We start from the raw sequence: 18,734 nt of genomic DNA, 5'->3' as shown, positions 1-18,734 counted from the left end.
AGGTAAGATTTATTTAGTCTATGATGAACTCGATATATTTATAGATAAATGCAATGTATTATGTATATTTCCTAAATGCTGTTAGTGATCATGTTTTTCTGTAGTCTGAGCTGTATGAATAATATTAAGTCATTGTATATCCTACCAAGTATTTTAGTTATTTTAGGAGTGTCATTATTTGAATATCATTAAAGCATGTTTCGTTATCCTGTTCATGAAGTGTCATGTTGTGATTTATTTGCTGTAATGTAATCAGTGGAATATCTTGAGACCAGAATTCCATCTTGTTTTATGTATGATTGGAATTTGTATGCAGCTGTTTCTGGTGTCTTGAGAGTGGATGCGATTTAAATGTCATCTGCATAGAGTGGTCCAAGTATGTAGGAAAGTTGTCACAAAGTAGAAAAACTGATACACTACATAAATAAAAGCTGAAGAAGAAGAGAAATAAAAGCACAGATTCTTACTAGACACTGATCCATGATTTCTTAGCTTTAACGAATACTTTATCTTGAAATTGAGAAAAGTGGTTTGCAAGATATCTTCTGGTTGCATTCCATATGATATGCTGAGTATGTTTCAGATAATTGGAATGCAAGTAATAAAATCAAATGCCATCTTAAGGTGCAAAGAAGAATGTTTTCGTTGGTTTTGTTAAGAATACATCATTCTATGATTTTGAAGAAAAGCACAAATTGAATTTTACTAAGTTTTCAATGTTATAATATCTCTTCATTCTTGGAATTTATTTGTTAGAAAGAAAACTCGTTAGGATTTCTTATACTTTATCTACTTTACCTGTTATGACCTAACATTACAAATTTTGAGAGATAGGCATTGTTGATTATACAGTACAGTTCAAAAGTCTCTCTAAGTGAAGAGAGTAAACTTCAATATACATCTCATTTCCCTCTCACCCTTTCTCTCTCTACTCTTCCTTCACCTCTTATTTCCCTGCCACAGTCTTCATCAACCTTTCCACTACATTCATTATCTTAGTCCCCTCTGTTGACTACCATGGATTAAGGATTTCAGAATAGCTTGGCCTACAGTCTTGCTCTTCAAACTGCTAACTTCCTGGGACATTCTAGGCTGTTTAACTACTTATGCCAGGATTAGCATTATGCCATTTTTTGGATAATGAATATTCTCTCATCTTTTGATAATGACAATTTTCTAACATGCACACACACATATACGCATACATACACACATGGAAACATGCTTACAGAAGTACACACAAACACACAAACATACACACACATAAAGACATACTGAGATACAGACACACACTCACACACACTCATACACACAAACACAGCCCAGCCACACACCCTTGTACACACATGCCCTCCCATACACACATGGACACGTGCACGCATACCCATGCTCATGCACAGATAGATATCAAATTATTCAACATTTATCAAACAAAGAAGATGGTTTAACTGTCTTTGAGAGAAACGTATATGGATGAATGTGTGTTTACGAAGAAAACAAAGAGAAAACCAAAACTGCTATCTTACGTATAGGAAAACTGACATAGTATTTAAAAAACACACACACACATACGGATGAAAACACTTATGTATAAAAACACACACATGCAGGCATATACACACTCACATACTCATATCAGACAGATCTCGGATGAATCCCAATGCTGGAACATAAGTTCAAAAGAAATGGAAGTAGAGAGACGTGTCAATGAAGAGATTGCAACAATGTGCTGAAATAATTATTTGACGAAAAAAGATATGACAACACTAACAATAGTGATCATTTGAATGATTAACTGTTTGACCAAAGTGTTTAACATATGAGTTTGAAAAAGTAGTAAAAAATGGCTGATCAATAAATTGGTTAATGGAGTAACTAAACCATTATCTAACAATAATAACAAAGGACTGAACCAGTGTGTGTGTTTACCATTATCAGCATAATGCCCCTCCCAAGATTCAATAGTATATATATATATGTTCCAAAATTGTTCACAAGAAAATAGCAAAGATAGTATTAAGAATACATAAAAACAAAACTGTAATATATAAAATTTATATATTATTTAGATGCCAGAGATTTCTGAATCATGCTGAATATTGATTTAATTATTTCAATATTGCATATTTTACTGACCTCTAGAGAGGCAAAAGAAAAATCAGCTTCGACAAGATTTGAACTTAGAATTTTAAAAGATGAAGTTACCACTATTTAGTTAAGCTAATGAGGGAACTTTTTCATAGATGCCCTCTAAAAATAGTCACCAAAGAGGGTGAAATGTAAAGTTGACTTTAAAAGTGTTTGAGCTCAGAATGCAGAGATTCAAAAGAAACACTGAGGCATTCTACCAAATGCTTTAATGGCCTTGCCAAATTATTGCCAGCTAGCTAATGCTAACCAACCAATATTTCACTGAGATTTTATAAAGTTCTTATTGGTTAGTGAAAGGAGAAAGGGTAATACCCACGTGTCATTTTGCAGAACCTCTAAATGTAGAGGAGCAAAACAATATTAAACCATGGTTTATAGATTAGCATTTGGCCAAAGAACTTGCCTGATTACTTGTAATAGAGCAGACTCCATTAACAGCACCCATGAATTAAGGTGGTAGTGTTAAACCAGGTAGTAGATTAAATTTAATACCTTTGTACAGGTACACCTCATCTAGAAGACTTGACCATTTTCTTTCTACCAAATTTCTCTCACAAAACTTTAGTTGATCCAAGATTATGATAGAAACATTTCCCCAAGGCACTGTTCTGTGAGCTTGAACCCAGAATCACATCATTGCTCAGTGAACTTCTAAACCACATGGCCAGTAGATAGATTATTTTTTTACTAAATTTTCGTAGGTTTCTCCTACTTTGAGCATTACATAATCTGAGCTAACTGGGAGTATTTAACAATAATAACATTCTGAAATTTTGATACCTTTATAACAGCTTTCCATTATATTTCATGTTGTTTTTGTTAATCCTGTCATTCTTGTCATATTTTTTCCTTTAAGGTTCTTAAAGCTATACTTAATTGTCTCTGCCTCTGAATAATCTCTTTCTTGGCATGTCTTCCTACATAAATTTTATCTCCTTTTCACATTCTCAATAATAAAAATTTTTTACATCATTTCTAATCATTCCACTCAAAAGCAACTTTTAGAAACAAACATTTATTTTTATTTTTCACTAATTCCATACCATAAGTAAACATGGCAAACTTGTTTTAAACAATGTTTTCAGAAGTGTTAAGTAGAAGTCAAATCAAACATTTTCTTCCAATTACATTCATTACCAGGTTGATACTTCAAATTCCCTTGAGATTCTAAGTATAAATTGGTAATTTGATTTACCTACTTTCTAAAATGGAGAACAACAATTAAAATTATTTACAAGTGAAATAAATACATCAGGCACTATTCAATCATTTTCTATTCAAATAAATGAGGCATGTTTAGCACATTTATAAAGCTAACTCTGGAGAGCTTACATACATGATGTTTTTTGGTATGACTCTTGTGATTTGAAAAGATTTACAGTGATAATTTTGTAGTTTCATTTGTAGTTGTGTCTCGGAACTGAAGCTGAAGTTTAGAAGAAATTATAAAACATGACATCAAATTACTATTAAAACTGACATGAAAATAACAAATTATGGAAAAGATTATATATAATTAAGATTATATTTCAAATTATTAAAATTATATTTGTATCAGTGACCTAATGTACAAGAAAATTATTTCCTTCATTTTATAGATAAAGTTTCCTGGTCTGTATCTAGTTCAAGACTGTGTATACATCCAGAAATGAGATCAAACCAATTGAACATAGTATAGATAAAAAAGCATTGTAAATATAGACTGCAACAAGGTTAAGTGTTAAGAGAATTGTAATCTTATAAACAACAACACATCTTAGACATTTGATCTTAAAAAAGTTTTAAGAGGAAACTATATTTTCAATATATCAGATGGTTTATGAGACTGACATATGTCTAAAATTGGATGCACTATATTTTAGTTTTATCAATACTGTAAAATAACATCATAATATTTGTATTTTCATTTGGTTTTTATTTTCCTCATTACAAACATTTTGTTATAACTGCCATCACTTGTTATAATTTATATAATTATATAATTATACTTATTCATTTTCTTTCTTTACAGCTATCCTTTTGATAATAATATTTTGTCAAACATTTGCTGAGCCAATGGTGAAGCCACTATCCTTAGGCTTCCTTGTCCAACGAAGGAATAACTCCATACCAAGTCATCCTACAGACTATCCTTTCTCGCAAGGTAACAGAAATGGTCAACTCATGAAAGATACAGTGTCGTTAAAGCCTCACAAGTTTGATTCCAAAAAAACAACAAACAGCCTTAATATGACACAATTTAAAAAATTTAGTCAATGGTCAAACAATATTAATTCAAGCAAAACAAATCCAGGAACTACAACACAATCTTCTCATGTAAAAAACCATCATCTCCAGGATACAGTGAAAGATAAACAAGAAAACTCACAACACCAAACTGTTTCAAAAGATTTTAATTATGTCCATACAACAATGCATTCTGTTCCACCGAGATTGAAAAATTCTAGCACAAAAACTGTAGACTTTGCAAGTTACCAGCAGCAAACAGCTAAAGATAAACAACTGAAGGAAAACACTAATATTATACTTACAAAACCAACAAGACATACACATGTGAATGGAACTCATCGCAGTAGCAATCAAAACATCCCCACCACATTGATGTCCATTAAAAATAACAAATTCCGGCCAAAAACTTCTAAATTACCAAACATATCAAAAACATCATGGGAAAACACTTCACAAAATATTCCCTCTTCAGCTAAAAATGTAATTAATGTTTCTAAGAAGCCATCTCCTACCAAAAAGTTACTTAAAACAGTTACTTCCCCTTTAGTGCATTCATCTACAGTCTGCTTGCATTGTATAGCTGAACAAGATACTACTCATGTTCATAAAACTAGTAGAAGTGTATATACTGACAAAGACCGCTTGGCAACCCATTTGAAAAACTCTAAACTACTACCGTCAAGTGTATTAGCAAAGGCTAAATTTTCAACAATAGAGAAAAAGAAAGAAAGCTCTAAATTTCCTTATAGCAAAACAACAATAGCAGGAATCCCTAGCAAATTGTTGACTCATAATGCCAAACTCCAATCAACTTTCCTTCCAATCAAAAATTCAGATCAACCTAAGCATGTTTCCACATTTTTGTCTTCATCAGTTCCATCCTTCCATTCTACACATTTTACATTTTTAAAAACTCAACCTACACCAAAACCCCAACCAACAACCACAAATAAAAACATAAAAACCACCCATAATTTTAAAGGTAACTTGACTCATGATTCATTAGCAATGACAAGTATCAGCCCAACATCAAAGAAGGTCGATACTTCAGTGACAAATAAAACAAACATACAAACTACTAAGGGGGTTGTTACGCACCCAAATTCAACAGTTAGTTCAATAACAAAACCCTACACAACATCAATTCTAATGTCTAGCATATTTTCAAAAACAAACAGTGTGCCCAAATATACTAATGGCTCCAGTACAACCACTTTCATTCCCACTTCATCTGCAATAACTCCTACAACTAGAAAAATTATTACTTCTGCTTCTAGTACCACTGACTTTAATACATCACATGGTACAGCTTCTGTTCCTGCTAAGGCCACTGCTAAAGCTACAAAAACTGTAAACACAGTAGCAAAAGCAATAACTTCAACTACTACTGTTACAACTACTACTACTATTGCTACTGCTACTTCTACTACTACAACCACTACTAGTAAACCAACCTCTTTTAAACCCACAACTACATTTGTTGCATCATCAACTTCCCCACCTCTTCCATTACCAGACACAACGACATTTCCATTCACATCAACTGGAAAGAGATTGGGAACAACACAAATCCCAGTTTTGGTCTTAAGCACAGTTTTGGTGCCATTCACCACAAGGAAACCTCATATACCATCATACATCATAGTTCGTGTAACTACCTCTTGGTACCAGTTCTGCCAAAACAAATCTGACTTTTGTCAAGAAATATCACAAATCTTAGAAAAAGCTCTCAAGACTCCTTTTAATTCCAGTCATATCTCTTTTATCAATGCCGAATTCTCCAAATGCCTGGATCTTACTTCTGCTCAAAATATGAACGATGACAGAGTCATTGATATCAAATTGTATATATTAAACTCTAGAGGGGAGTATGACCAAAGTCTTACAGAAAGAAGCTGGAATTTCATTTCTTTAAACTTTGGTAAAAACCCAAAGTCACGGTTTTTTGGTATGGTAAGAATTTTATTTTACTATTTATTTTTTTCTTGAATATATGTATATATATATATTGGCCACAGTCTATATATGTATGTATGTATATATATATATATATATATATATATATATATATATATATATATATGAGTCATCTTGACATGTTGGACGATTGAACTCGGCACATTTTTTCTTTCTCCGTTTTTTCATTTTCTCTCCATTTTTTCCTCTTAATCCTTTCTGTTGAAGAGCGTAGGTTCAAAACGTAAGAAACTTTTCCATTTTTCCCGAGTGTTAAAGTAATACATCTGCTTGTTATTCCTACACCTGTCTCTTCATCTTTTATTCTCTCTAAATTTGAACTATATATAAATATATATATATGTCTCTGTATGTGTGGTTTTCAAACAGATTTTTGGTGGTGATACAAAAATGGTGAGAAAATTTAATTTGAAATCTGCCATTAAAAGATAATCTTTCTGATACTAGTGAAAATGAAACATTTATTGTCAACCTAAACTACTTTATTTGCTAATCTAACAGAGTTTTAAAGGTGCAGTTCTTTTTGGTAATATTTAGTTTAACATCCAAAATAACATTATCATAGATAATGGATGAAAGGCTTATTCAATAGCAGTTAAAATATTTTTTATATCATTTTTCACCTTCAAAAGACAATTTCAAATCCTGTAATTTCATATCATGCAGTGCCAGCAATCAGTTTCTCAGAGCAAAGAATTGTGTTTAAACAACTTATATTTAATTGCATTTGAAATCAGTCTTTGTTGTTACACAATGAATTCAAAATATAGAATGAAATATTAGGAAATTATTTATATTTAATAGTATCCATTTTATTTACAGGATGGCAAGCTGGCAGAATCATTAGCCTGCTGGGCAAAATGCTTAGAAATCATGTCATTTGTCTTTACATTCTGAGTTCAAATTCAACTGAGGTCAACTTTGCCTTTCATCCTTTCGGGGTTAATAAAATAAGTACCAGTTGAGCCCTGGTGTCAATATGATTTACTTACCCTTCCCCCAAAATTGCTTGCCTTGTGTCAAAATTTGAAACCAAAGTTTATTTTATTTGATTATATTTATTAATTTTCCCTTCTCATCATCTTCCTAACAACCAATATTTTTGACATTTCTGTATTTGAGAAACCAGCAATTAACTATATCTTCATAGTAAGCCTCACACTTTGCATCATTTTCTGTGTTTGGGAGATGAAAGATAAATTTTGTCACTTTATAGTACTTCATAAACAGAATTTCTCTTTGTGTGTATTCACAATGTAAAGAACTGTCAATATACCAATTTCATTACTGTTATGTGTTTTCCTCTGTTATGATCCAGCATTTAGTATCAGAAAGGGCATCCAAAATCTGATGTAGTTTTACCATACATCATTTTGTGATGCACATGGCCACACCATCAGAGATATTTCCTGGAATCAATAACTGTTTTGAGTCTTTCAATATCAGACACCCTCACCAAAGTGATCCATCGATGGTTGACCAAGCCCTAACTTGTGTCTAGTTGGCACTTACCCTGATTGCACTTCTTCTCGGGCTCACACCTCTTGATTCATAGCCACCTTAAGACATCTTCTGCTGCCTCCTCAGCCAAACTGCTGGCGTTCTACCTATTGGCTCTGATAATGCCTTGTTAGCTTGAGGCTACTTTACCAAAAGATGCTCAATCATTCTGCTTGTGTCAGTTGTTTGCAATACCTGAGGTTATGGGAACTATGCATTAACACTGGCCCTACCTCCTTTATCTCACCAAGGTCAGTTCTTTTGCACATAAAACAATGACACTGCTTTTTGCTTTACTTTGTACCAATCTATATTGTCCAAGTACCTGGAACACATTTTTAAAAAGTATAGTCAGTTAAATCAAACTCTGTATATAAACTGACATTTATTTTATTAATGATGGAAGTATTAAACACAAATCCAAAACAAAATTAAAGAACTGTGATAGTCTTCTTTGAACCAGGTTTTAAAATAAAATAATTTAAAGTAGTCTTCTACTTATTATCTACTCCCAAATTACTGCTGTAAAACTGTTGTTCTTATCTTGCATAATTTTAGCTGGTACCATAAAATAGAAATATTGAAGTTTGAGCATGGTGGAGAAATGGAAAATTTTTAATTGTTTTAATAATATGTAAAGTTCTTTTGTTTGGTGAAGTTTGAAGAATATAATAACTTATTTCATTTTCAAATTTTACTAATTGAATCAAAGAGAGATAAAGTTGAAATTTAATATTCCCTTGGTCGACTAAATCTCTCTCTTGAAGCCTAACCAAAGTTTCTAATGGTTTATTTGTTTATTTTATTTAACTCATAAAATTCATGAGAAATTTTCCTTACCTTGTATAAAATGAATGGAAATCTTTAAGTTAGGAACCATGTAATTCAAACAGAATCCTTGGCAATCTGAAATGTAATAAATCACCTAATTCTAAAAGTGCCTCAAACTGTTTCATACAAAGCCATAAAACAATCTGTCTCTTGCATGTTATATTGTATTGGAATCAAATGACTGCTTATCTAATTAATATCAGATGAATTGACATTTAATGTGCTGAAATATATTCTCTTTATGCCTTTCACTTTCTGCACATGATTTTCTACCCCTACTCCTTCATTCTAGTGGTAAATCTCCAAGAGTCCATCATGATATCTCTCCGTAACACCCACCATAATCAGTATTCGAAGGTCACTTGTAATTTGCACAGGTCATTAGTCTCAAGTTAATCGTTGAGAAGATTATAGTTTAACCATAGAAGAAATCGGTTTTGTTCCACTAGTTGAGAGAAGAACCAACGTATCAAGTTACATAAACACACAAGCAGGCACATTACATGCTCCTCTGATACAGTTTAATGCATTCACATGTTGCATAATCTGTTACAGCTATAAACTTTACTTGATTATTACACATGCATTCACATTATGCATGCATACTGAATATGTATACATAAATATTGCACAAATGCTCATTTAATAACTATTTCAAATGCACATGCACCACTCACACATATGCACATATATAAGCAGAAAATCATTACAAACACATTTATACATTTATATCAACAACAGTATATAGTAAGTTACAAAAATAATAGGAAAAGTTATAATGAAAAATTACAATAGTTGTACCCCACTGCCTGTTGTAGAATACACACTTGTGAGATTTATAGCCTTGATGTATAGTCGATACCGACAATAGGTAAAAAGGTGGGTAATCCAGGAAATTGTCAAGATGTTGGACATCAAATTGTGGAGAGAGTGATGGGGTATCATGAAAGAATACATTACCATGGGAACTGAATTTTTTGTAAACCAATAAAACACTTCATGAACATATTGTACTGCTCCTGTCTCACAGCAATGGATTGTATGTCTCTGTGAATTTGTTTGTGTAAAATCAGGGAGGGCCATTCAGAGTAAGAGTTTTTGATAGGGTGGTGGAAGAATAAAGTCTTACACTGTTCACAAAATGCAATCTTTTGACCTTTCAGCCAATAGGCTGGCCCTTAATATCTTCACTATATTTAAATCCACAATCCTTGATATGTATACTCACAATCTTTAAAACCTATATACACTTGTAGCCACATTTCATAATATATAATATAAATAATATATAAATATATGCATATATCCATACATATATGTACATACCTACATCTATATGTATACATACATGCATATATGGGTACAGGACATCAAAAAAACGTTAAACACAATGAGAAACGAAAACAAAGACGAAAACAGAAGACAAACTTTTTTTGAACAACGAAAAAAACAAAACAGAGAAACGAGACATGCAACATAAGGAGTATACCCCTTCGTCAGTTGTCCCTGATCCATCTACTCCGCGTTTCGAAGGCAAGGACAATACAATCTATTTTTTCAATACAGGCTAGACTGTTTGATCTGGCTAAGTCAAAATGGTTTTTTGTATTCTTCCTTCCCACTTGGATTGTTTAAATGTAGTTGCAATAATATGTCCTTCTACTGAAATGAAATTTCAGTAAATTTTCTGTATCTTCGTGCAGCTGAAGATTGCTCTGCATTTTACATTTAATGTAATGCTCACATTGCTTAAATAAATGGAGTTGCATGAAACAATCATACTGCATTAACTTTGAATATCCTTGTTGCTTATTTTGATTTTATATATTATATATACATATATATATATTTATAAATACATATGTATGTATATATATGTATGCATATATATATACATACATACATATATATATATATATATATATATATATATATATATATATATATATATATATATATATATATATTCCTGGCATTGTATGAGTTGATGTACCTTGATTTTTATGAATCCTTATAATAAAACGTTGTGTGTGTGTCTCTGTGTGTGTGTGCCAACACACACACACATAGCACATACATATATACAAATGCATACATACATACATACACTTATATTAGCAATCTCTAATGCTGTTTATACTTAAAGCCACAATTATTACTTTTCATATACCCTCACATTCATGTTTTCTAATACTTATCTATTCTTCTATACATAATTCTTAATACTTAGATATACTTTTTCTCATATATGCGATTGCCTGCTAAAAGAAGATAAAAATAAGCTTCAACTATCTCAAAATTCTTTGGAATTAAATCTATTTTTTCATTCACCTGTCTCCAATATTATTAAATAATTTTGAAATCTTATGTAATTCTATATCCTGATAGAAATAAATGCAAATATAATACATTCTGGCTGTTTGTAAAGAAAATTGACAGCTTTGCATCATTATGATTTAATAACTTTACAGATATATTAAATTTAATTTCATAAATTTTTTCCACCATGAAAAAATTCATGCCTTCATATATGCACAGGTATTACTGCATGTTTAAGAAGTTCATTTTAAATCTGACCATGTGGAATCTTGGCAAGTGTCATATACCATAGACCATTGCATCATGTATGAATTTGGTTGATGGTAACTGTAAAAGCTCATTGTGTATGTATATCCATCCATCCATCCATCTATCTAACTATCTATTCATCCATCCATCTGCTATCTATCTATCTATCTATCTATCTATCTATCTATCTGTGTGTGTGTGTGTGTGTGTGTGTGTGTGTGTGTGTGTGTGTGTGTATAACAAAACAGGAAAGTAGAAACATTTTGGTATTATCTATTCTCCATTACATGCTAATAGGAACTACAAATATCTACATGTTAGATTTGTTGTTGGCACTCCGTCGCTTATGACGTTGAGGGCTCAAGTTGATCCAATCAACAGAACAGCCTGCTCGTGAAATTAACATGCAAGTGGCTGAGCACTCCACAGACATGTGTACCCTTAACGTAGTTCTCGGGGATATTCAGCGTGACAAGGCTGGCCCTTTGAATTACAAGCACAACAGAAACAGCAAGTAAAAGTAAGAGAAAGTTGTGGTGAAAGAGTACAGCAGGGTTCGCCACCATCTCCTGCCGGAGCCTCGTGGAGCTTTAGGTGTTTTCGCTCAATAAACACTCACAACGCCCGGTCTGGGAATCGAGACCGTGATCCTATGACCGCGAGTCCGTTGCCCTGACCACTGGGCCATTGCGCCTCCACACATGTTAGATAAACATGTAACAAATCTCCTAAGCAACCCAGACTAGTGAATAGAGATGGCCCAATTTTGCTCCACGACAATGCACGTCCTCACACACCTCAAGCTACGGTCCAGAAGTTGCAAAGCCTGAATTATGAGATTTTGCAACATCCTCCCTATTCCCCTGATATCTCTCCTACTGATCATCACTTATTTAAGCATTTTGAGCTTTTCATAAACAATAAAACATTCTTAAATAGAGAAGAGGTAATTGAAGGATTCAGATACTTTATCACAGGGAAAAAGTGAATTTTTTTAAAGATGGAATATATGACCATTATTTACATTATTTACATTTGACAGATATTTGTCCTCATTTTGTTTGTTGTTAACACAACGTTTCGGCTAATATACCCTCCAGCCTTCATCAGCTATCTAGGGGAAATTTTGAACTTGGATTCTCATTCCTAAGGTATTTTTCGATGTTGTTGCTGTTATTATTATTATTATTATTATTATTATTATTATTATTATTATTATTATTATTATTATTCAGGCCACTGCCTGGAATCGAACTCGGAATCTTGGGGTTAGTAGCCCGTACTCTTAACCACTATACCATATGTCCGTGGCGTAGTGGTTAAAAGTGTGGGCTACTAAAACCAAGATTCCGAGTTCGATTCCAGGCAGTGACCTAAATAATAATAATAATAATAATAACAACAACAACATCGAAAAATACCTTAGGAGTGAGAACCCAGGTTTGAAATTTCCTCAAGCTACCTGATGAAGGTTGGAGGGTGTATCAGCTGAAACACTGAATTAACAACAAACAAGATGAGAACAAATATCCATCAAATGTAAATAATGTAAATAATATAAAGTAGGGTCAGTGAGAAAAACAGCACCATGACACAATTCTCTCTGCCAGAAATTTGGAAACAACAAGCTGTACTGCTTGGAATTCATGCTGGAAGCTCCAAAACGAACATTTCAGAGTATTTGGGTGTCGATTTGAGGACAGTGCAGAGGATTCGGAAACAGATGGATGAGTCTAATGGTGATGACGAAGGTCCTGCAGCTTGGAAAACTCACTCTGATGGTTTTGATAAGAAAAGAACCCCTGAATTTGTTTGTGGGATCCAGGACATGATTGACAACGATCCTTCCAAGTCAATCAGGTCCCTTACCAGGGACATGGGAGTGTTTGAGATTCTTATCAGGCAGGAAGACATTCAGTATTCCTCACACAAGATGAGAAAGGGCTATTTTTTATCCCAAGCTATCAAGGAAAAGAGTGAAGACCGCACTACGAAGCTTTTGAACAAACTCAAGTATCCCCTCCAACCGAACATGCTTTGGTTTTTCTCAGACAAGAAAAATTTCTGCCAGGATCTGGTGGTGAACACACAGAACAACCGTTGGCTTTCCATGTCCCCAAAACATGTACCAAGAGTGATAAAAATGAAACGGAGTGATCACTAGTGATGGCGATGTTATGTCTCCATTTGTCTTCCCATACAGCCTCAGAATCAATACAGAGGCCTACGTCAAGTGCCTGGAGGAGGTAGTGCAGCCCTGGGTCAAGATTGTGGCTGCTGGAAGACCCAATCTATGACAACAGGACTCTGCACCATGCAACACAAGCAGGAGAACCCAGTCATGTCTGTCAGACAATTTCTGCGACCACATCTCCCCAGACTGCAACTCTCTTAACTATTATGTGTAGAGTGCAGTTAAGTGAGAGACCAATAAAACTCCTTGTAACACCAAAAATGAACTGAAAGAAAGTATTATGGCAGGATTCACCAACTTAAACAAGGAGACCATCCAGAAGACCATTCCAAAGTCATCTGGAGGCCATGGCTGAAGCCAATTGCAGTCTTATTGAATAAATTTACTCTTTAGTATTTCAAGATATTTTATGCAATTTTCATAAATATATCTGTTAAAATGAGATGGCAATGTTATTTTCAGTTGTGTAATTTAGACGACAATTCATTCACCACATCTTTTATATATATATATATATATATATATATATATATATATATATATATATGCATGTATGTGTGTGTGTGTGTGTGTGTGTGTGTGTGTGTGCATGTCTGTATTTGTAACTCACTGCCACATGATGACCAATATTGGTGTGTTTACATCCTCGTAACTTAGCAGTTTGGCAAAAAGAGACCAATAGAATAGGTGCCAGGCTTAACAAAATATAGGTACTGGGGTCAATTCATTCAACTAAAAGTTCTTCAAGGTGGTGCTCCAGCATGGCCACTGTCTAATGGCTGAAACAAATAAAAAAATATATTATCGTGAATATAAGATATAATGTTCATAGTCTTTTTCCATCCAGATATACTTCAAGGTCACATGCCAATGAGGAAGCCACTACATGGTCACTTAACATACTAAAAATAGTAGTTAAATCTCTCTCAAATCATATTCTAGTGTTTTGGAAAAGCAACAACATATTCTCATCCTTTTTGACACCAACCTGCTTGAGATCACTCCCTAGTTGTATGATATAAACTTTCTGTTTTAAAGTGATTTAAATTAAAACCTTCCATTGAAATTTCATGTTAATTTGTGTTCCAAACACTGGATTAATAAGAAACAAAGTATTTTTCAAAATGTTTCTTTATTTTCAAAATTAACTGAAACAAGACAAGTATATTTCAAATGAAATTTTATAACAAAAGAGTTTATGTAGTCTTTGATAAACAAAAGATGATGGAATGGTCATGGTCAGAGATGTGACACCTTTGATCATAGATCTGGTCAGTCAGGGTTGATTTCAGGTTCAACAACAACAGGGAAATACAAATAATTTTGTAAGATTTGAGAAGTTTATATTAATGTTCTGTTCATCATATGTTTGAAGATTGGTATTTGAATGGAATAGGCCCATATTTGGACTTTGGAAACAGATAACCACTATTAGTACAGAAGTAATTAATGTTTGACTTAGAAAATGAAACCCAACCTCTATTATCTGTCTGATTTATTGACAGTTATACCCTATACTATGTGTCATAGATTTCCAATCAGATACAGTTCTGTAAGGTGTGGCACAGAAATGATTATTGGATGAAAGCTATGTGTATTGTTTAATATATGTGAAGTATGGCTACAAACTTAACTCCACACGTGCACACTCACACACACATTCACACACATATATAAGCACAGGTATGATTGTGTGATAAGGGATTTGCTTTCCAATCAAATGATTTCATGTTCAATCCTACTGCATGACACCTTGGGCAAAACTGACCAAAGCCTTGTGAATGGATTTAGTCGATGGAAACTGAAAGAAGCCCATTGTGTGTGTGTGTGTGTGTGTGTGTGTGTGTGTGTGTGTGTGTGTGCATGTGTGTTTGTATGTTTGTGTGTTTGTGTCTGTCCCTCAATTGCTTGACAACCAATGTTGGTATGTTTATATCCCCATAACTTAAAGGTTCAGCAAAAAATAACTATAGAATGAGTACCAGACTGAAATTAATTTGTTTGATTAAAAACCTTTCCAGTGCTCCAGCATGGCTGCAGTCCAATGACTGATATAAGTAAAAGAAAAAAGATATATATAACATTAATTAATATAATACACCATTTTGAGCGTGGCTGTTGCCAGTACTGCCTGACTGGCCTTTGTGCGGGTGACACATAAAAGCACCCACTACACTCTCTGAGTGATTGGCATTCGGAAGGGCATCCAGCTGTAGAAACTCTGCCAAATCAGATTGGAGCCTGGTGTAGCCATCTGGTTTCACCAGTCCTCAGTCAAATCGTCCAACCCATGCTAGCATGGAAAGCGGACGTTAAACGATGATGATGATGTGTTAAATACCACAGTATTCATTTTAATATTATACCTCATTTTCTTTAAATCAAAACAATTTATTTTACCATAATTATAATTAAGATTTTTCTACTTTACCAATATAATAGCCAACCTATTAGTTGTAAGGTATATAGAATTGGTTAATTCTAAGGTATTCCATCTTTTCCCTACATACAAGACACCCAAGGTTACACATTCCAACATGACCTTTTTCAAGATAGCAGAGTGCAACATTAAACTGCTTTTGGTAGTGAGGCTCCAGCCTGGGAATTCAAATGTTTTAGGAAGTATGGAGTTACCCCTTAGTTTCCTAGGCCTGTTCTGATCTGGCACGATAGTATCAATTAGGGACCTCTATAAGGAGCCAAGTAGCAGAAGATAGTTCTGTAGCTAAGGCATATAGGACTTAGAGAAGGGCTGACCCACTAGACATGTATCACATAGGTCCACCATGCATGGATATGCTCTGATGTAATGTGAACCAGTCCTCTTGTCTAAGGGTTACTTAGGTCTTGTGTCATAAAGTTTAGCTTAACCTTTTTGAGACAATGTTTTGGTAACCAAAAAGACCAAAATGTTTTTTTTCTGGAGGGATTGAAAATGATGGGTGTATGTAAAAAGCAAAGGATAAAGTGCCCAAAATTGTATTAGTATGTAAAACTATATATATCTTATATAGTTTTATATTATATCTATTGAAAGACAATCTATGATTGGCTTTTACACTTCAAAATGTCTGTTTCATTGGGCTGATGGATCAGCCTCAAACTCTTTCCAGCTTGTATCACATGGGCTGGTCAATTAGCCCAGATGTCCCATGAAGGTTATGACAGCAAGATACTAACAGAATAAACTGTAAATTAACCTTTTTAGCATTCAGATTATTCTGTCAAATGTAATGCTTATTTATTCACATTGTTTTTAATTATTCATGCATTAACAAATAGCTTTGAGATTTCAGTGATGTGATTGTTCATTTTTAGACTGGTATTGTAGTGTAGGTGTGAGAGGGCAGATTTGGCTGGTTTGAATATTAAAATAGGGCATAATATTTGGGCCAGATATGGCCAGTTTAAATGCTAAAGAGTTAACTGACTGAATGTAATAGGAAACCACTGCTTTATCTTTTGCAAGAAAATTTATGAATTTTCAGACTCTAAAGGAGTGCATGGAGATTGCTGACTGATGATGCCTGTGAGCATGGCATAAGATTAGAGAAAAAAAGTGTATGATTTTTGAGAGAGATTTTTGTAATTGGAGGGAAAGTTGGATACTATTTCTGATATGTTACATGACCACGTAAAGGCTCTCTAATTGGTTTATGTGTGTATATGTGTGAACTTAATGTAGTAAATACACTGTTTAAGATATGTGAGCTCTAATCTTTGGTGTAGGCCATATCTGGACTTTGTAAATAGATAACCATTGTTTAATACGGAAGTAACGTTTGGCCCAGAAAACGAAACTCATCCTATTTATCTCGTTTGTAAGCTGTACTCTATATTAGAATTCACCTTCATTATCTCAAATGTATCTATCAACTTCCTTCATATATCTATAGTTATCTACAGGAGCCACCTTTCCATTTTTTTTTATACCAGAAACATACTGACTAGTGAGACAGCTTCATAGTTGCTTAAAGTGCTAGAAATAATAGCCAAATATTCCTCAAATTACACTCCTTATCCATTTGGTAGTACAGTCTTGAATTCCTTGTCCATTGGAAAAAGATGGATTGATCATAGGTGGAATGCTCTTGAGCATAAGCCTATTCAGAGGTGACTTACTGCTAAATAACAATAACAAAAACAAACATACTGACCAATGAGAGGGAGAGAGAGAGAGAGAGGTTTTCTACATGATGGCTGAACTTGCTAGAAATAGAGTGAAATATATATGAAAACACACTCTACCGTCTTGAAAAATGATACTTTGGATAATGTTGTCATGTGTGCACTGTACTTTGGATGGTCAGAATTAGGATGTCTTTTGACAAGAGGTCATCCCTATCGGAATTGACTTGAGGCTAAACAACAAAAACAAACCAACCAGTGCTCACTCCTGTCTTGAATATTTTTCTGTTTATCTTCAACACACAGCATTATATTTGTCAGTTCCTTCATAAAATTTCTTTAACTCTGCCCATTAGACAAGATAGGCTCAAACTTCAATTTCAATGCCAATGAAACATGTCATTTCTTCTTCATATGTATTCATTGTTGTTCAACTGGAGAAAGCTGTTGCCCACTGATCTTAATATTCATACATTATATACTTCACTTATCTCATACATACGTGCATCTGACAAGGTTTCTATTTTGCTGCTCAACCATCCTCAAATCACATTCTACCATCTTAAAGACAGAAGGACATCTTATCTTGTATCGTTTAATGATTGTAATGATTGTAAACAAGTACAGCTGTCAAACAAGAGATGTTGTTCATTTCCAGTTGATAAAATATAGCACCAATTATATACTGAAGTCTTTGTAATCAACTTACTTCTCCCCACAAACTTCTGGCTTTGTACCTTATTTAGAAATATTACTGTAGTAATAGTAGTGAACAGGATCTCCTCTTGTAATATACTCTTCTATTCTTCTATAGGCACAAGGCCTGAAATTTTGTGGGAGGGAGCTTGTTGATTTCATTGACCCCAGTTCTTAACTGGTATTTATTTCATCAACCCTGGAATGATGAAAGGCAAATTGACCTCAGAATGTAAGGATGGACAAAATGCTTAGCAGTATTTTGTCCAACATACTAACGATTCTGCTAGCTGACCATCTTGCTCCTTTTGTAATATATCTTAGAAATAAGGCAGCAAGCTGGCAGAATCATTAGCATGCTGGGCAAAGTGCCTAGTGGTATTTCATCTGTCTTTACATCCTGAATTCAAATGCTGCTGTGGGGTGAGGACGACTTTGCTTTTCATCCTTTTGGAGTCAA

The 18,734-nt window shown here is 33.8% G+C and overlaps 1 protein-coding gene across 1 annotated transcript in view; it reads left to right on the top strand.

Annotated features, from left to right (window-relative positions):
- The window catches only part of LOC106871625 (uncharacterized), a 587,895-nt gene that overhangs the window by 397,767 nt on the left and 171,394 nt on the right, over positions 1–18,734 (top strand). Inside the window, exon 5 of the mRNA XM_014918237.3 lies at positions 4,163–6,333. Coding sequence (XP_014773723.1) covers positions 4,163–6,333 — 2,171 coding nt within the window. The remainder of the gene's footprint in view (positions 1–4,162; positions 6,334–18,734) is intronic.

This window comes from Octopus bimaculoides, chromosome 2 (genome assembly GCF_046866305.1).
Source record: "Octopus bimaculoides isolate indiv1 chromosome 2, ASM4686630v1, whole genome shotgun sequence".
NCBI classification, from domain to species: domain Eukaryota; kingdom Metazoa; phylum Mollusca; class Cephalopoda; order Octopoda; family Octopodidae; genus Octopus; species Octopus bimaculoides.
The sequence above is the reverse complement of the archived record's forward strand: the minus strand, read 5'-3'. Positions and strand labels throughout refer to the sequence as shown.